General features: G+C 41.0%; 1 protein-coding gene across 1 annotated transcript; it reads right to left on the reverse strand.

The window, feature by feature from the left end:
- Positions 1-16,468: 16,468 nt before the first annotated feature.
- LOC121998452 (phosphoribosylamine--glycine ligase-like) lies at positions 16,469-19,898 on the reverse strand. The gene is made up of 4 exons (XM_042553391.1): positions 19,519-19,898; positions 18,279-18,652; positions 17,365-17,895; positions 16,469-17,057 (listed from the first exon to the last, which is right to left on the reverse strand). The coding sequence occupies exons 1-4, from the start codon at positions 19,781-19,783 to the stop codon at positions 16,641-16,643; spliced, it is 1,587 nt and encodes a 528-aa protein (XP_042409325.1). The 5' UTR covers positions 19,784-19,898; the 3' UTR covers positions 16,469-16,640.
- Between the last annotated feature and the right edge of the window lie 720 nt (positions 19,899-20,618).

A 20,618-nucleotide genomic window follows, 5' to 3' on the forward strand; every position in this document is an offset into this window, starting at 1 on the left:
GTGTTTCGATCTTATGCTTTAATTGTGGTCTTTGTAGTTAAACCTAAGGTTACTATGAGAAGTTTAAATATTCAATTTCTTTGAAAGGCTTTGTCTAGGAAGTGGTGGATGATCCCATAACCAAGAAGGTCTAGTGCCTCGCCAACGACCTGGAAGCCGATCCTTGAAATAGATATTTAATCAACTTTTGTAATATGGTTTAACTTCAGAAGAACACAAGGGTTGAACTTAGAGTAAAAATGTTAAGTTTCGTTTCCAATCCAGGTTTAACTTTGAAGAATGAACTTGGAGTAAAAATGTTAAGTTTTGTTTTCAATCCAAGTTTAACTTCTGAAGAGCACATGAGTTGCTAGGAAAAGTTCTTGTTTATACAAATTTTTTTTTTGTACAGGGAAAACAGAACGGTATTCCAAGAAGCACCCAACACTCCCGTGTCATCTTTCTCTCTAGCCGCGTCTTTCGCTCGAATTCATGTGCTCCTAAGCTCTTGCACACTTAGACACAAGGGATTAAACCAAAACAGGACATAACCTAACTTGGTTGATCACACCAAAAACAACTTTGGGTTCCAATAATCTCCCCTTTTTTGATGTGAGCAACCTAAGTTAAGTTAGGGTAAAATAATTTGTTGGTCCCTTGGTGGCCGGCAAGAGGGGAGGAGTGAATTGCCCTACAAAAATAAATTAACCCTTTCTCGACTTATAGCTTGAATAAGAATACTTGCAATTAAAAACTAAGAAACTAATTATAGAGACAGCAACACAAGGAGACTTACTTGGTTTGCAATCAGAAGATTGCTAATCCAAGGAAAATAAAGCGCACTTTTATAACGATCTCCTTCGAGCGAAGTAGTCTCTTACAACGTTAACAACTCACAATTGAAAGTAGAACAGAAAGAAAATGAATTACAAGTTGTTGATTGAACTACTGAAATCAGAGCTATATTTATAGCATTGTTCCGGGCGCCTGGAAGGGTTTCGGGCGCCTGGAGTGCGATAGAATTCTATCCCCGACGCGTCGGTCAACGTCCACATCACTTTTGATAGGATTTGAGTTCTGGGCGCCCGGAAGGGTTCCGAGCGGTCGGACTCAATAGGCTCCGGGCGCTCGGACCACATAAGTCAACAAAGATTGTTGGTGCAACCTTAGGTCAAGGTTGACTTGGTTGACTAGACTTGAGTTGACTGGACTCGAGTTGTGTTTTGATGTTTGACGAGTTATGTTTGACAATGGTTGTATCTTGATGTTTGACAAGGATACAAGCTTGGGAGATTGTGGGTGCAACCTGTGGTCAAGGTTGACCTGGTTGACCCGAGGTGAGTTGACCTGACTCGGAAAAGTCTAAGCAGGGAGCTTGGCACGGGAAAAGTCCAAGCAGGGAGCTTGGCATGGGAAAAGTCCAAGCAGGGAGCTTGGCACGGGAAAAGTCCAAGTATGGAAGCTTGGCACATGGGAAGTCGGAGAGGGCTCGGTAGCTCGTTCTCCGGACTGTGGTCAGAGAGGGCTCGGGAGCTCGTTCTCTGGACCGGATGGAAGTCGGAGAGGGCTCGGTAGCTCGTTCTCCGAACTGTGGTCAGAGAGGGCTCGGTAGCTCGTTCTCTCGGCGGATGGAAAAATCTGGTGAGTGAAGCCAGACACATGGAGTGAAGCCGGGCAGCTTGAAAGTCCTGGTGAGTGAAGCCAGGTGAAAGTCCTGGTGAGTGAAGCCAGGCGGTTGGAAATCCCGGTGAGTGAAGCCAGGTGAAACCTAGTGAGTGAAGCTAGGTGAAAGTCCCGGTGAGTGAAGCCGGGCAAGGGAAAATCCAGATGGATCAAGGGTGATCGGACATCTGGTGATGGGAAGTCCAAGTAGGTCATAGGATTGACCGGATACTTGGTACGGAGAGAAAAGTCTAAGTGGGTCAAGGATTGACCGACACTTAGCGGGAGTCCTAGCAGGTAAAGGGAGTGACCGGATGCTAGGCGCAATGTACCAACAGTCAAGATTGACCGGATGTTGGTTTGGACTTGGTTTGGGCGAAATCATGGTGGATCGATCCGGTGATCGATCCGGTGATCATGAATATTCGATCGGCCGGTGACCGATCGAACACATCGTAGCATATCGTGTGATAACCGATCGGCGGTGACCGATCGAGTCGATCGAAGCGAACAGAGCAAGGCGCAGAGGGGCTGATCGGTCCGGGACCGATCAGCCCGATCGGTCCCCGGACCGATCAGAGTTCTCGATCGATGCGTGGACCGATCGAGGTTCCTGATCGGTCCACGCATCGATCGAGTACCAGCTGCTGCGACGCAACGCCAGATTTCTTCGTGCTTCTTTCTCCGCAGTATAAAAGGAGGCCGAGAGCTTCTACATTGTTTCGCTTCTTCTTCTTCCTTGGATTGAAGCTTACGCTCCTGTGCTCGAGGTGAGCTTTGTTGAGCTCGCTCAAGCTTCGCGTGAGCTTCGTCCGTCGATCACTGCGCTTGGGTTGTGAAGTTGCTGCTTCATCGCCTCCGGTCGACAGAGAAGGCAAGCGAGTGTTGCATTCATATTGTTGTTTGTATTTGCTTCTTGCTTTCCTTGTACTCCTTTCTTGTTGTTACAAGTATTGTGGCGAGGTTTCTCCACCCACAAGGAGCATCTATTAGCCGGTTCTCCGGGGACTCATCCACCGACGGATTGATAGGCTTCGTCCACCTTACGGACACGCCGAGGAGTAGGAGTTTATCTCCGAACCTCGTTACATCGGTTTGTTTGAGGTTTGTCTTCTTTCCCTTTCGTTTCTGTGTTTATTTTCAGCTGCGCTAACATGTTTTGTAGAAAGAAACGACGATTTGGGGTCGGCTATTCACACCCCCCTCTCTAGCCTCCGTACGAAGGATCCTAACAAAGATGTCTTTTTACGGTCCGGGTCCTCTGCTCCTGTTCTGTTCATCTCGGTCCGGGTCTTTCGCTCCGGTTCTGCTAGCTTGGGTGATTTCGGTCATCCAGAATATGGCTCACCTGAACCCAACTTCCGGCCTTCTCCTCGAGCAGCCTTCCTCCTCGGTTTCTCGTCCCTCGAACGTCACGTACGTTCTTTTCGTCCACCGGTGTATTCTTCCGCTGCACCTCATCCCTCGGACGCACCGAGCCCGTCGGCTCTCTCCCGTGTCGTCTTTCTCGCTAGCCGCATCTTCCGCTCGACTTCCTGTGCTCCTAAGCTCCTGCACACTTAGACACAAGGGTTAAACCAAATATGACCTAACTTAACTTGTTTGATCACATCAAAACAACCTTGGGGTTCCAACAATCTCTCCCTTTTTGATGTGAGCAACCCAAGTTAAGCTAGGGTAAACAACTATAATGTAAAAATAAATAATTTTGCAAATAAGTACAAAAAGATTTTTTAATGAAAAATTTAGATTATACTTCCTCCTAGACTTAACATCCTTCTCCCCCTTTTATCACATAAAAAAATAGGGGTTTTAACAAGTCTAAGGTTAATTTTATTTTTCAAAAAAAAAAATTGCAATAAATTAGAAAGTTTTAAGTGTTGCAAAAAAATAATTCTAAGTAAGAAAATTTCAAGCAGAAAAAATTTTCTCAAGCTTTTTTTTGTTATATTTCATCACTTAATTAATTTATTTTAAAAAAATTCTAAGTAAGAAAATTTCAAGTAGAAAAAATTTTTCTAAGTTAAAGATAAAATTTTTTTAAGTGAAGTTTGCAAAAAAAAAAAAATTAACAAATGTTAAATCATTGACAAATATTGAAAGTATTCAATTTAATTAACTATTTCATGTTTATCAGTTTGTCAATTAAATATTCAATTCAGAAATTAGCTTCCAGGCTGTGGTGAGGCACTAGGTCTTCTTGGTTATTGGATCATCAAGCACTTCTAGACAAAGTCTTTTAATGAATTCAAATATTTAATCTTTTATCTAAAAGCCTTAAGCCTAATTTCATTTTTAATTTAAATAAGTTTTTGAAATCCAATATAGGTTCCTTCCTACATGATTAATCAGGTATTTTCTAGGGATATGAGATTTTGCTATTTTTCTAATCTGACCTTTATGAAATCTATAGTACTAATTTAACCTTCTATAGTTTCTAAAATTTAAGACAGAAATATTTAAACATGCAGAATTTTTTAAGTTATCTATTTCTTCTTTTAATTTAGCATTTTCAAATTTTACTTTATCAAAATCTTCTATTAGACATGATTTTGCAAAAATTATTTTTATTTCTAAGTTTTCATTTTTTTAATTTATCATTTTTTACTTTTTAACTTGTACATAGATTTTGCCATAGACTTAATTCTATAATAAAGTTGATCAGGAGGTAAGAGACATACCTCACTTACCATATCAGACTTAAAGCCTAACTCTCCCCCTGCTTCGCTGCATTCATCTGAAGTCGCTCCTCCTTCATCGATGCTGGCTTCTGAGGTGCTTTGTTCTTCATGGCTCGCCATCAGTGCTAGTACAACATATTTTTTTATTTCTGACTCTGATGATGAGTTGTCGTCCCAAGTAGCAGTTAGAATTTTGTGTTTGTTTTGCTTGGGCATCTTGCCTTTTTTCTTTTTGAGTTCTGGGTAGTCCTCTTTTAAGTGTCCTTCCTTTTGACACTGATAGCATCAAATCCTTCTTCTATTTTTTGAATTTTTCTTATTCTGCATTTCTTTAAATTTGTTAGATCTAAAGAATTTTCTGAAATTCCTTATCATGTAAGCTTCTTGATCTTCTTCTGAGTTTGACTCAAGTTCATCCTTCTTGGTTGCATTTAGTGTCATAACCTGGCTTGATTCTTTTGTTGTCCCTGCACATCTGATTTTATGTAATTCTAAAGTACAAAAAATCTCCTCTAGGGTACTTACCTCCAGGTCCTTTGAAATGTAGTAGGCGTCGATTATTGAGGTCCATTCTGGAGTCCTAGGAAAGGCATTGAGTGCGTAGCGTATCGTATCCCAGTTGGTTACCGTTTCACTGAGGTTTTCAAGTCCGGTGATTAGTTCTTTTACCTTCGCGTGTAGATCGCCTACCTTCTCACCTCTTTCCAGATAGATATTCGTCAGTTTGTTCCGAAGTATGTCTCTTCTTACGAGCTTGGTTTCGGATGTATCTTCGTGGAGTTCCAGAAATTTTTTCCAGAGTTCTTTGGCTGAAGAGTAGCTTCCGATGTGGTTTACTTCTTGAGGCGACAACACGCTCAACAAGTGATATTCCACTCAGTTATTTGCTACGGAATCATTTTGTTCTTTCTTCGTCCAAGGGCCCTCTTCCTTCTCCTCTCCGTTTTGATTAGTAGGAGCTACAAAACCATATTTGATTATTAAACGAATCTCAAAGTCTATTTTTAGAAATACCTCCATTTGGCATTTTCAGTGTGTGAAGTATCCCTCGAATTTTGGTGGAACGATGCTTGGTCCGGCCATTTGTTTCTTTGCTTTGTTCGGTAGTTAGTCCTTTTGAAGCGTCCTCACTCTGATACCACTTGTTGGTCCCTTGGTGGCGGGCAAGAGGGGAGGGGTGAATTGCCCTACAAAAACAAATCAACCCTTTCTCAACTTATAGCTTGAATAAGAACACTTGCAATTAAAAACTAAGAGACTAATTATAGAGACAACAACATAAGGAGACTTACTTGGTTTGAAATCAGTAGATTGCTAATCCAAGGAAAATAAAATGCACTTTTATGATGATCTCCTTCGGGCGAAGTAGTCTCTTACAACGTTAACAGCTCACAAATGAAAGTAGAACAGAAAAAAAATGAATTACAAGTTGTTGATTGAATTGCTGAAATCATAGCTATATTTATAGCACTATTTCGGGCGCCTGGAAGGGTTCCGGGCGTCTGGAGTGAGATAGAATTCTATCCCCGACGCGTCGGTCAGCGTCCACATCACTTTTGATAGGATTTGGGTTCCGAGCACCTGGAAGGGTTCCAAGCGCCCGGACTCAATAGGCTCCGGGCGCCCGGACCACATAAGTCAACAAAGTTGACTTTTTACAGCCCGGGTCCTCTGTCCCAGTTCTGCTAGTCTCAGTCTGGGTCTTCCGCTCCGGCTCTGCTAGCTTGGGTGATTTCGGCCATACGGAATAGGGCTCACCCGAACCCAACTTTTGGCATTCTCCTCGAGCAGCCTTCCTCCCCGGCTTCTCGTCTCTCGAACGTCGCGTACATTCTTCTCATCCACCAGTGTACTCTTCCATGGAAACTCGTCCCTCGGACGCACCGAGCCCGTCGGCTATCTCCCGTGCTGTCCTTCTCTCTTGCCGCATCTTCCGCTCGACTTCCTGTGCTCCTAAGCTCCTGCACACTTAGACAAGGGTTAAACCAAACAGGACCTAACTTAACTTGTTTGATCACATCAAAACAACCTTAGGGTTCCAACACAATCATAAAGTAAAGATAATAAAATTGCAATAAGAGTTGTAATTATGCAATAAGGTGTAAAGATTTTCAAAATTTAAATTTTGAACTACTAGCTCCCCCTAGACTTAATTTTCCCTTCTCCCCCTTGATCACACAAAAATTAGGGTACTCAATAAAATCTAGGGTAAAAAAGATAAGTTTTAACAGAATTTTTTTTTAAAATAAAACATGCAAAAAATTCTATGTGAAATTTTGAAAAAATATTCTATGTGAAATTTTGAAAAATAAATTCTAAATGAAGTTTACAATATCTTAAATGCTAAACCATTGACAAAAATTGAAAGCATGGAGCAAAGAAGACAAAGAAGAAAACACGTGGAGCAAGAAGGAGCAAGCCGACTTCGTCGCCAACGGAAAAGCGGAATTCCACCTCCTCAGCGTTCTGCCACCTCAGGAGGTAAACCGAATTGGAAGTTACAACTCCGCGAAAGATCTCTGGGAGAAATTCCTGGAGCTTCACGAAGGTACAACCGAAGCGAAGCTAGCTAGGCGAGACATCCTCCGGAACCAGTTGACGAACCTCCGGATGAACCAAGGCGAGAAGGTAGCGCAGCTCCAAGCAAGGATCAAAGAGCTGATCACGCAACTAACCAATCTTGGAGAAGAGGTAACGAACTGGGACTCAATCCGGTATGCGCTCAATGCCTTCCCCAGAACTCCAGAGTGGGCCTCCTTAGTAGATGCATACTACATCTCTAAGGATCTCGAGGTAAGTACTTTAGAACAATTATTTTCCACTTTTGAACTTCACGAATCTCGAGTTTTAGAGTCCAATGGAGTAGAGAAGTCCAGTCAGAACATTGCCTTAAAGGCAAAAATGAACAGTTCTGACTCTGAAGCCTCGGTCGACGAATCAGAAGCGACACTTCTGGTAAGACGCTTCAATAAATTTTTAATACTAATAAGTTTAGATCGCAGAGGCATCAACGAAAGAAAAGGACGATTCGTTGCTACAACTGCAACGAAGAAGGACACATCAAGGATGACTGCCCCAAATTGAAGTGCAAGCAAAAGGAGGTTACAAAGACCAAGTACAAGAAACCAAATTCCTCTAAGCACAAAAATATGAAGGCGACATGAGACGACTCTTCATCCTCCGAGTCAGAAGTCGAAGAATTCTCGGGACTAGCAATGATGGCCAACCATCAGCTAGAAGAAACATCTAGCTCAGAAATGAGCATTGATGAAGGGGGAGGAACATCAGAAGAAGAAAACAGCAGTGAAGGGGGAGCGTCACCAGAACAGGTAAGTAAGGTACGCAATCTAACCCCAACTCAATCTTTTAAATTTATCAAGTCTCTTTCTAGAGAGTTAGATCAATTAGAAAAAGATAATGCTGAACTAAAGTTGAACTTAGCAAGAGCATGCCCGTTAGAAATGTATGATCATCTAAAATCAGAAAATGATAAACTAAAATTAGAAGTTGAAAAATTGAAAACTGATGCATGCTTAAATAAATTTCCAAAATCAAAAGTTAGAATTTATGGAAAATTGAATTGGTACATTAAACAACATCAGGGTCAACTTAGGAAAATTCCCAAAAGTTATATACCCCCTATGTTTTTAAAGAATCCTGTAGGAAGGAACTTTTACTGAGTTCCAAAATCTGTGCTTGATTAATTTTTTCAATTAAAAGCTTACAGTGAGATAATTAAATTTTGAGTTTCTTTATGGAAGCTTTGTCTAAGGAAGTGGTTGTTGCTCCAATAACCAAGAAGGCCTAGTGCCTCGCCACGACCTGGAATCCGAAATATCGAAATAAAAATGTTTAATTAACCTTCTAATAAAAGCATTAATATTAGAATTAAACAAATGCTTTGAAAAGTTTTTTAAACATATCCTTAGGAACTCTTTAATTTTTTTTTAAATTGTTTTCTTGAAATTTTAACTTAGAAAATTTCATTTTAGAATTTTTTAACCTAATTCAAACTTCTATAACTTGTTTTCCCCGTTTTTTTGCTGTGATCAAAGGGGGAGAATAAATATAAGTACAAGTTTTAGGGGGAGTTTTTAAATTTTAATCTGTTACTTCTCAAAACTATGTTGCAATTTTATTAATTGCAAATCTATGCTATAACTGTTAGTTTAGTAATTTTCTTAAAATTACGTAGGTCTATTTTACCCTAACTTGAACTTGGGTTGATGCACATCAAAAAAGGGGAGATTGTTGGACCCCGTGGTAGTTTTGATGTGATCAACCAAGTTGGTTAGGTCCTGCGTTTTGTCTGACCCTTGTGTCTGAGTGTGCAGGAACTTAGGAGCACAGGAAGTCGAGCGGAAGACGCAGCTAGCGAGAAGGACGACACGGGAAGGGAGCCGACGGGCTCGGTGCGTCCGAAGGACGAGAGAGCTGCGGAAGAGTACTCCGGTGGAGCGAGAAGAACGTGCGCGGCGTTCGAGGGACGAGAAGTCGAACAGAAGCCTGCTCAAGGAGAAGGCCGGGAACTGGGTTCGGGTGAGCCCTATTCCGGATGGCCGTAATCACCCAAGCAGCCGAACCGGAGCAAGTCAACTGGAGTTGACTTGTCAACGGTTCGGTCGACCGAACCCCATGATCGGTCGACCGAATCCCAATCCTCAGAAGACCAACAGCTGGTGACACGTCAGAAGCAAAGTCAGCAAGCCAGCCGTTGGGGGACTTATCGGTCGACCGAACCCCTTGATCGGTCGACCGAACCAACGTTCATCCAGAGACCAAGTCGAGCAGTTTGATCGGGCCAACTCAGCAGGAGACCGTTGGCCGATCGGTCGACCGAACAAAAGGATCGATCGACCGAACCTAAGCTCGATCCACAAAGACTGCACCTGGACAGAAGACTGGGCAGGTACAGCAAGTTCGGTCGACCGAACCTGGGGATCGGTCGACCGATCCCTCTCGAGTCAAAACCTGATCCCGAAGATCAGGTCATCCGATAAGCTCTAGTACCCTTATATAAAGAGGGTCTCGAGCAGCTTTACAGCACAATGAATACGAACGATTTCGAAATACAACTCCTGTACTCTCATTTCCTAAGCAACAGTTCTGTGCTCTTCAAGTGTAAAAGGCTACTCCGCCTTCAGAGAAAGAGACTTCTTTTAGTGCACTCTCTTACTGCCTTGGATTAACAACATTCTTGGTTGTAACCAAGTAAATAGCTGAGTCTTCTATTTCTGTTTATTTTAGTTCTGTTGAATTTCATAACTGTTGCTTTATTATTTAAGTTGAAAGCCCTGAGGAGGGTTTAGTTTTTAATCGCAGGCAATTCACCCCCCTCTTGCCGGTCCTCGCTGCACCAACAAGTGGTATCAGAGCACAACAACCTCAGAGGGACTAACCGCCATCTGAAGTACAAAGATCAGGACAATGGCTGGCGCGAACATTCATCCCCCAAAGTTCGATGGAGATTTCGCTACATGGAAGCGAAAAATGGAGGTATTCTTTAAAACGGATTTTGACATTCTTATTACAATGAAATATGGTTTTGCAGCTCCAAAAGACAAAGAAGAAAACACGTGGAGCAAGAAGGAGCAAGCCGACATCGTCGCCAACGGAAAAGCGAAATTCCACCTCCTCAGCGTTCTGCCACCTCAGGAGGTAAACCGAATCGGAAGTTACAACTCCGCGAAAGATCTCTGGGAGAAATTCCTGGAGCTTCACGAAGGTACAACCGAAGCGAAGCGCGACATCCTCCGGAACCAGTTGACGAACCTCCGGATGAACCAAGGCGAGAAGGTAGCGCAGCTCCAAGCAAGGATCAAAGAGCTGATCACGCAACTAACCAATCTTGGAGAAGAGGTAACGAACCGGGACTCAATCCGGTATGCGCTCAATGCCTTCCCCAGAACTCCAGAGCGGGCCTCCTTAGTAGATGCATACTACATCTCTAAGGATCTCGAGGTAAGTACTTTAGAACAATTATTTTTCACTTTTGAACTTCACGAATCTCAAGTTTCAGAGTCCAATGGAGTAGAGAAGTCCAGTCAGAACATTGCCTTAAAGGCAAAAATGAACAATTCTGACTCCGAAGCCTCGGTCGACGAATCAGAAGTGGCACTTCTGGTAAGACGCTTCAATAAATTTTTTAATACTAATAAGTTTAGATCGCAGAGGCATCAACGAAAGAAAAGGACGATTCATTGCTACAACTGCAACGAAGAAGGACACATCAAGGATGACTGCCCCAAATTGAAGTGCAAGCAAAAGGAGGTTACAAAGACCAAGTATAAGAAACCAAATTCCTCCAAGCACAAAAATCTGAAGGCGACATGGGACGACTCTTCATCCTCCGAGTCAGAAGTCGAAGAATTCTTGGGACTAGCAATGATGGCCAACCATCAGCTAGAAGAAACATCTAGCTCAGAAATGAGCATTGATGAAGGGGGAGGAACATCAGAAGAAGAAAGCAGCAGTGAAGGGGGAGCGTCACCAGAACAGGTAAGTAAGGTACGCAATCTAACCCCAACTCAATCTTTTAAATTTATCAAGTCTCTTTCTAGAGAGTTAGATCAATTAGAAAATGAGAATGCTGAACTAAAGTTGAACTTAGCAAGAGTATGCCCGTTAGAAATGTATGATCATCTAAAATCAGAAAATGATAAACTAAAATTAGAAGTTGAAAAATTGAAAACTGATGCATGCTTAAATAAATTTCCAAAATCAAAAGTTAGAATTTATGGAAAATTGAATTGGTACATTAAACAACATCAGGGTCAACTTAGGAAAATTTCCAAAAGTTATATACCCCCTATGTTTTTAAAGAATCCTGTAGGAAGGAATCTTTACTGGGTTCCAAAATCTGTGCTTTATTAATTTTTTCAATTAAAAGCTTACAGTGAGATAATTAAACTTTGAGTTTCTTTATGGAAGATTTGTCTAAGGAAGTGGTTGTTGCTCCAATAATCAAGAAGGCCTAGTGTCTCGCCATGACCTGGAAGCCGAAATATCGAAATAAAAATATTTAATTAACCTTCTAATAAAAGCATTAATATTAGAATTAAACAAATGCTTTGAAAAGTTTTTTAAACATATCCTTAGGAACTCTTTAAATTTTTTTAAAATTGTTTTCTTGAAATTTTAACTTAGAAAAATTCTTTTTAGAATTTTTTAACCTAATTCAAACTTCTGTAACTTATTTTCCCCGTTTTTTTTGCTGTGATCAAAGGGGGAGAATAAATATAAGTACAAGTTTTAGGGGGAGTTTTTAAATTTTAATCTGTTATTTCTCAAAACTATGTTGCAATTTTATTAATTGCAAATCTATGCTATAACTGTTAGTTTAGTAATTTTCTTAAAATTACGTAGGTCTATTTTACCCTACCTTGAACTTGGGTTGATGCACATCAAAAAGGGGGAGATTGTTGAACCCCGTGGTAGTTTTGATGTGATCAATCAAGTTGGTTAGGTCCTACATTTTGTTTGACCCCTGTGTCTAAGTGTGCAGGAACTTAGGAGCATAGGAAGTCGAGCGGAAGACGCAGCTAGCGAGAAGGATGACACGAGAAGGGAGCCGATGGGCTCGGTGCGTCCGAAGGACGAGAGAGCTGCGGAAGAGTACTCCGGTGGAGCGAGAAGAACGTGCGCGGCGTTCAAGGGACGAGAAGCTGGACGGAAGCTTGCTCGAGGAGAAGGCCGGGAACTGGGTTCGGGTGAGCCCTATTCCGAATGGCCGTAATCACCCAAGGAGCCGAAGCGGAGCAAGTCAACTGGAGTTGACTTGTCAACGGTTCGGTTGACCGAACCCCATGATCGGTCGACCGAACCCCATGATCGGTCGACCGAACCCCAATCCTCAAAAGACCAACCGCTGGTGACACGTCAGAAGCCAAGTCAGCAAGCCAGCCGTTGGGGGACTTATCGGTCGACCGAACCCCTTGATCGGTCGACCAAACCAATGTTCATCCAGAGACCAAGTCGAGCAGTTTGATCGGGCCAACTCAGCAGGAGACCGTTGGCCGATCGGTCGACCGAACAAAAGGATCGGTCGACCGAACCTAAGCTCGATCCACAGAGACTGCATCTGGCCAAAGACTGGGCAGGTACAGCAAGTTCGGTCGACCGAACCTGGGGATCGGTCGACCGATCCCTCTCGAGTCAAAACCTGATCCCGAAGATCAGGTCATCCGATAAGCTCTAGTACCCTTATATAAAGAGGGTCTCGAGCAGCTTTACAGCACAACGAATACGAACGATTTCGAAATACAACTCCTGTACTCTCATTTCCTAAGCAACAGTTCTGTGCTCTTCAAGTGTAAAAGGCTACTCCGCCTTCAGAGAAAGAGACTTCTTTTAGTGCACTCTCTTACTGCCTTGGATTAACAACATTCTTGGTTGTAACCAAGTAAATAGCTGAGTCTTCTATTTCTGTTTATTTTAGTTCTGTTGAATTTCATAACTGTTGCTTTATTATTTAAGTTGAAAGCCCTGAGGAGGGTTTAGTTTTTAATCGCAGGCAATTCACCCCCCTCTTGCCGGTCCTCGCTGCACCTACAAGTGGTATCAGAGCCCAACAGCCTCAGAGGGACTAACCGTCATCTGAAGCACAAAGATCAGAACAATGACCGGCGCGAACATCCATCCCCCGAAGTTCGACGGAGATTTCGCTACATGGAAGCGAAAAATGGAGGTATTATTCAAAACAGATTTTGATATTTTAATTACTATGAAATATGATTTTGCAGCTCCTAAAGACAAAGAAGAAAACACGTGGAGCAAGAAGGAGCAAGCCGACATCGTCGCCAACGGAAAAGCGAAATTCCACCTCCTCAGCGTTCTGCCACCTCAGGAGGTAAACCGAATCGGAAGTTACAACTCCGCGAAAGATCTCTGGGAGAAATTCCTGGAGCTTCACGAAGGTACAACCGAAGCGAAGCTAGCTATGCGCGACATCCTCCGGAACCAGTTGACGAACCTCCGGATGAACCAAGGCGAGAAGGTAGCGCAGCTCCAAGCAAGGATCAAAGGGCTGATCACGCAACTAACCAATCTTGGAGAAGAGGTAACGAACCGGGACTCAATCCGGTATGCGCTCAATGCCTTCCCCAGAACTCCAGAGCGGGCCTCCTTAGTAGATGCATACTACATCTCTAAGGATCTCGAGGTAAGTACTTTAGAACAATTATTTTTCACTTTTGAACTTCACGAATCTCAAGTTTCAGAGTCCAATGGAGTAGAGAAGTCCAGTCAGAACATTGCCTTAAAGGCAAAAATGAACAATTCTGACTCCGAAGCCTCGGTCGACGAATCAGAAGTGGCACTTCTGGTAAGACGCTTCAATAAATTTTTTAATACTAATAAGTTTAGATCGCAGAGGCATCAACGAAAGAAAAGGACGATTCATTGCTACAACTGCAACGAAGAAGGACACATCAAGGATGACTGCCCCAAATTGAAGTGCAAGCAAAAGGAGGTTACAAAGACCAAGTATAAGAAACCAAATTCCTCCAAGCACAAAAATCTGAAGGCGACATGGGACGACTCTTCATCCTCCGAGTCAGAAGTCGAAGAATTCTTGGGACTAGCAATGATGGCCAACCATCAGCTAGAAGAAACATCTAGCTCAGAAATGAGCATTGATGAAGGGGGAGGAACATCAGAAGAAAAAAGCAGCAGTGAAGGGGGAGCGTCATCAGAACAGGTAAGTAAGGTACGCAATCTAACCCCAACTCAATCTTTTAAATTTATCAAGTCTCTTTCTAGAGAGTTAGATCAATTAGAAAAAGAGAATGCTGAACTAAAGTTGAACTTAGCAAGAGCATGCCCGTTAGAAATGTATGATCATCTAAAATCAGAAAATGATAAACTAAAATTAGAAGTTGAAAAATTGAAAACTGATGCATGCTTAAATAAATTTCCAAAATCAAAAGTTAGAATTTATGGAAAATTGAATTGGTACATTAAACAACATCAGGGTCAACTTAGGAAAATTTCCAAAAGTTATATACCCCCTATGTTTTTAAAGAATCCTGTAGGAAGGAACCTTTACTGGGTTCCAAAATCTGTGCTTGATTAATTTTTTCAATTAAAAGCTTACAGTGAGATAATTAAACTTTGAGTTTCTTTATGGAAGCTTTGTCTAAGGAAGTGGTTGTTGCTCCAATAATCAAGAAGGCCTAGTGTCTCGCCATGACCTGGAAGCCGAAATATCGAAATAAAAATGTTTAATTAACCTTCTAATAAAAGCATTAATATTAGAATTAAACAAATGCTTTGAAAAGTTTTTTAAACATATCCTTAGGAACTCTTTAAATTTTTTTAAAATTGTTTTCTTGAAATTTTAACTTAGAAAATTTCTTTTTAGAATTTTTTAACCTAATTCAAACTTCTGTAACTTATTTTCCCCGTTTTTTTTGCTGTGATCAAAGGGGGAGAATAAATATAAGTACAAGTTTTAGGGGGAGTTTTTAAATTTTAATATGTTATTTCTCAAAACTATGTTGCAATTTTATTAATTGCAAATCTATGCTATAACTGTTAGTTTAGTAATTTTCTTAAAATTACGTAGGTCTATTTTACCCTAACTTGAACTTGGGTTGATGCACATCAAAAAGGGGGAGATTGTTGAACCCCGTGGTAGTTTTGATGTGATCAATCAAGTTGGTTAGGTCCTACATTTTGTTTGACCCCTGTGTCTGAGTGTGCAGGAACTTAGGAGCATAGGAAGTCGAGCGGAAGACGCAGCTAGCGAGAAGGACGACACGAGAAGGGAGCCGATGGGCTCGGTGCGTCCGAAGGACGAGAGAGCTGCGGAAGAGTACTCCGGTGGAGCGAGAAGAACGTGTGCGGCGTTCAAGGGACGAGAAGCTGGACGGAAGCTTGCTCGAGGAGAAGGCCGGGAACTGGGTTCGGGTGAGCCCTATTCCGGATGGCCGTAATCACCCAAGGAGTCGAAGCGGAGCAAGTCAACTGGAGTTGACTTGTCAACGGTTCGGTTGACCGAACCCCATGATCAGTCGACCGAACCCCAATCCTCAAAAGACCAACCGCTGGTGACACATCAGAAGCCAAGTCAGCAAGCCAGCCGTTGGGGGACTTATCGGTCGACCGAACCCCTTGATCGGTCGACCAAACCAATGTTCATCCAGAGACCAAGTCGAGCAGTTTGATCGGGCCAACTCAGCAGGAGACCGTTGGCCGATCGGTCGACCGAACAAAAGGATCGGTTGACCGAACCTAAGCTCGATCCACAGAGATTGGTACAGCAGGTTCGGTCGACCGAACCTGGGGATCGGTCGACCGATCCCTCTCGAGTCAAAACCTGATCCCGAAGATCAGGTCATCCGATAAGCTCTAGTACCCTTATATAAAGAGGGTCTCGAGCAGCTTTACAGCACAACGAATACGAACGATTTCGAAATACAACTCCTGTACTCTCATTTCCTAAGCAACAGTTCTGTGCTCTTCAAGTGTAAAAGGCTACTCCGCCTTCAGAGAAAGAGACTTCTTTTAGTGCACTCTCTTACTGCCTTGGATTAACAACATTCTTGGTTGTAACCAAGTAAATAGCTGAGTCTTCTATTTCTGTTTATTTTAGTTCTGTTGAATTTCATAACTGTTGCTTTATTATTTAAGTTGAAAGCCCTGAGGAGGGTTTAGTTTTTAATCGCAGGCAATTCACCCCCCTCTTGCCGGTCCTCGCTGCACCTACACCCATCTCTCCTGATAAACCAATTGAATAGACTCTCGAAGGATCCCATTCCCCGACTCTGACAAACACTCACGAGGATCTATTGCCCGTTCTCTTTCAATCCGCTAAGCCTATCAAACAGGCTCTCATAGGGACAACACTATAATTTTTGTTATATGATTATTGATCTTGGTAATATGAACTTATTCATTTTAAATTTTTTATTTATTTATTTAACATGTTAATAAAAAATTTATTGATAAATATTATTTAAAAACATTAACAAACTAAATCTTAAAACTTGTTCAATTAATTTAACCATTTATCCATACTTCTTCATTTAATTAATCTTATATTTATTAAATGTACATAAATAAGCTCTCACTGAACCAGCACATCAAATTATAGCTTTCAATTTTTTTTCAATGGACATTGAAAATGGATCGTGTCAAAATTGCAATAAAAATCCAAGAGAAAATTTAATTTTATATACTATAAAATATACAGGGATATTCAACGTTAGAAATGATCCATCGAAGCTTCCAAATCCTTCTATCTAAAGAAGCTGCAGTTTGAATTTTTAATACCGTAAGGCCACAAGGTTTGATCTCTCCATGTATCGGAAAACCCTATCACAGATTGTTGGTAAATTGCTTGACGTGAAGTGCTCTCCAGCCAATGTCATGGCGAAAGAATCCTTCAGGCCAATCCACTGCTTCCACCGCATCGTAAACTCTTTCTCTAGCTTCTTCAAGATCTTTGCCCCTGGCGGTAACCCCAAGGACACGACCACTAACAGCAATGAAATTGCCATCTGGGTCTATATCAGTGCCTGCATGAAAGATCTGAACTGCAGGTGAAAGCATTTCTGCCTCTTCAAGGTTTCTTATCTTGGTTCCTTTCTTGTAGGATCCAGGATAACCTTTGCTAGCCATTACCACCACCATTGCTGATCCAGGTGACCACTTTAATGAAACACTGCCCAATTCTCCCCTGCAAGCTGCAAGTAAAACTTGTGCCAGATCAGACTCCAAACGCATCATTAGAACCTGTTTATCAAAAAAAAGGAAAAATAAATTGAAGTCGCGTGTGGCCAACTTGTTAGCTCATGAACTAATATAGCCAACGAAATATCATAAGAATTGAACCTTATAAAATGCATGTGATCAACTATTAGTTATGTTTAGTTGCTAGAACATGATTTCAACCATCTCATGTCTTTAAAAAAATAAATAGAGTTCAACATCTTAGCAATGATCTCATTCTAATATAATATGGATGGGTAGAGATGAATTGAAAGTTTATATTACAAAAATGTTTTCCTAAATATTTTACTTCAAATACAACAATACTAACCTGACATTCTGGATCCCCAAACCGCACATTGTACTCGATGAGTTTAGGCATTCCTGTTTTTTTCTCGATCATGAGTCCAGCATAAAGTACCCCAATAAATTTGTGACCCTCGGCTTCCATTCCCTTCACTGTTGGAAGGATTATTGAATCCATAACAACAGACTCGAGCTCTTTTGTGAGTATTGGTGCAGGGGAGTATGCACCCATTCCACCTGTATTTGGTCCAGTGTCACCATCTCCAATCCTTTTGTGATCCTGGGCAGATTCAAGAGGTATGGCAGACTCACCATCTACAAGAGCAAAGAAAGAAGCTTCCTCTCCTTCAAGAAATTCTTCTATGATAACTTGTGAACCAGCAGAACCAAATGCACCATCAACAAGCATAGAATCGATGGCTTCATATGCCTCCTCTAAACTCATGGCCACAATCACTCCCTTCCCAGCAGCCAACCCATCTGCCTTCACAACAATAGGTGCACCTTGCTCCTTTACATATTGTTTTGCAAAGGAAGGATTGATAAAAGTTTCATACTGTATGGATGAGCAAACATGTAAATTAAAAAAATCAACAGGTAGAAAGATCTAAATTGACAGAGAAACTAATTCTCACCAAAGATGAGAAATTCAACTAATTCTCACCAAAGATGAGAAATTCCTTGCTTTCATTTCAACAAAAAAAAATTGCATGATTTTCTTTTAGGACGAAATTAGAGACAGACATAACAGTTTAAAAATTTAAAATCAGCTCTATGTACATAATAATTCTATGCTACCCTCAATGCAAATTTAGCGCATGTAATACACAGATGTATTTAGATAATTAAAAAAAACAACATACGGAACATCAAATGAGAAATTTCAAAAATAACAAATTAGGATTTTCATAACAATGTGAGAAAAAATGATTAACAAACCTTTGCTGTAGGGATGTCATATTTATCACATAACTTCTTCATGAAATCTTTCGATCCTTCTAGTGCTGCAGCTTTTGCTGATGGGCCAAAAGTAGGGATCCCAACCTTGACAAGATCATCAGCAAGACCAGCCACTAGAGGAGCTTCGGGACCAACAACCACCAATCCAACACCCCATCTTTGGCAAAAGGAAATCACTGCTTTGCTATCAAGAATGTTTAGGTCTGGTATGCAGGTGGCATTCCCAGACTGGGAAATTCCAGCATTACCTGGGGCACAGAAAACTACATCACAGGATGGAGATCGCTGCAACGCATAGCAAAGTGCATGTTCCCTTCCACCGCCACCAATGACAAGAACCACCACTCTATCCTCTAACCAAGAAATATAAAATTAAGATTCAATCTTCTGAAATATAAAGCAAGATAAATGCTATGAGTATGAATAAAATAACATGAATGAGATAATGCTTCAACATAAATTCAAACAAACCAACAACAAGTCAAATCACATGCATGACTGACTTATGTTAACCGGAAAAACAGGAAAATATTGAAAATTATGAAATAAATAGTCAGACATTATTGACTGTGATGACTTGAACATGGGTTGTTTGGAAATGCACCCGGTCTCTTACCACCACACCAAGCCTTGGGGGGGCAATTCTACGTCTCTCACTAAAATGATAGAAAGTGGAGGTGGCTCTTTGCTATATCTTCCTTAGTGATTTGCTCATTTTAGTTCCAGACAGAGAGCTCTTCACTGAAAATTCCTAGATTACTTAGTAATAACTGCAAGAATTACGTCTACAAAATTTGTGGTATAAATGGCATCACATGGGCATACTTGTCGTAGGCACTAGAACTACATGGTCGGAAGCACTAAATCTGGTTATAAATGTGATTCTGAAATTGTTTGACTCGATTGATCATCTAAGCAAAACTATAACATATTGGCGTTAAGTAACTTAAAGATAATGAGATCAAAACCAATGTCTTATAAGATATTCCAGAGAAACGAGTTTGGCTGGTACAAAGTAGTCGAGGAAAATTTTGATATTAGGACCAGTTCACTATGCAAAAAATTTTCCTTACAACTCAAATGCATGGTAATGTAACAAATTAACCTCGTTTCATATATTCCACAGCTTCCTATAGCATCAAAAGGTTGCTCTAAAACACACATCGTCAGAAAAACCACAAGCAATCGATCAAAAGGGCAAAAAATTGCAGTTTCTCACCGAAACAATTCGAGCTTCCGTTGCCACCGCGCGTACCGGAAATATCATCAGATTCATCGGCAACCGAAGCCCTAACGACGAAGTTCCACCGAGGCAACGATGTAGGCGATCCCTGAGCACAGCCGGTGGAGGCAAATATCTCACCCCAAGCCCGATAACTCCGGAAGCAAAGCGAAGAAGCCGAACCACCGCAAACAAGATGCCGACCAGGTTCACTGGCCGGAAACCTCAACGAGCTCCCAACATTGCAAGCAGCGGAAGCCATAGATTGGCAAGCGTCAAGCACAAACAAGAAGTCAATAACAGTAAATCCTTCGAAGATCGTTGCTGTTTTAGGGTTTTGGGCTTTGGGGGAAAGTTCGACGATGGCTTTGGGGAGAGATACCCAAACCTCAAGTATTTATGCTGATTGACGCCAAATTTATTTCTTTATTTAAATGTCAAAAGGTTAAAAAAAAAAAAAAAAGTATAATTTAATTAATTTATTTTTAAATTTTATAATTTGATTATTAGACATCTTAGTAAAACATGCTTTTGGTAATTCTTTCTATTAAAAGACGCAAAAGAATTTACTTTTTATAAAAAAAACATTTTGTAAGTACGTCTAGTTTGGTAGTTATTAAAATACAAATTGATTTACAAATTTTAAATTAGCACCCATTGATTTAAAGCTATCTACCTTTTATAAAATTGGATCATTGAAATATGGATCATTAAACTATCCCTACTTTAAAAATCTAATCACAGATTAATATTATTCATGGATTTGAGATTATCATATATCAATTTACTTTTGGTCCAAAAATCAACCTATGTAATGATTTTTTTTTTTTTTGAAAAACTAATTAACCTGACTATCCCTACACTACTTACTCATCGAATTCGAGAAACACGAATTCAAAGTATCTTTGGATTGGCATTCTTGAGATGAAGTCACACAACCTCAACTATTTAATTCAGATAAAAAGCTTGGTCTAACATCATTAGAGCACAAGCTCTTATGCCATATATGCTATTTATAACCCATAGGATAAGGTTGAGTTAGTTAATACGGAGCAGAGTTGTTATTATAGAACAAGGATTCAAATCTCGACAAAGTC

Source organism: Zingiber officinale, chromosome 6A (genome assembly GCF_018446385.1).
Source record: "Zingiber officinale cultivar Zhangliang chromosome 6A, Zo_v1.1, whole genome shotgun sequence".
NCBI classification, from domain to species: Eukaryota; Viridiplantae; Streptophyta; class Magnoliopsida; order Zingiberales; family Zingiberaceae; genus Zingiber; species Zingiber officinale.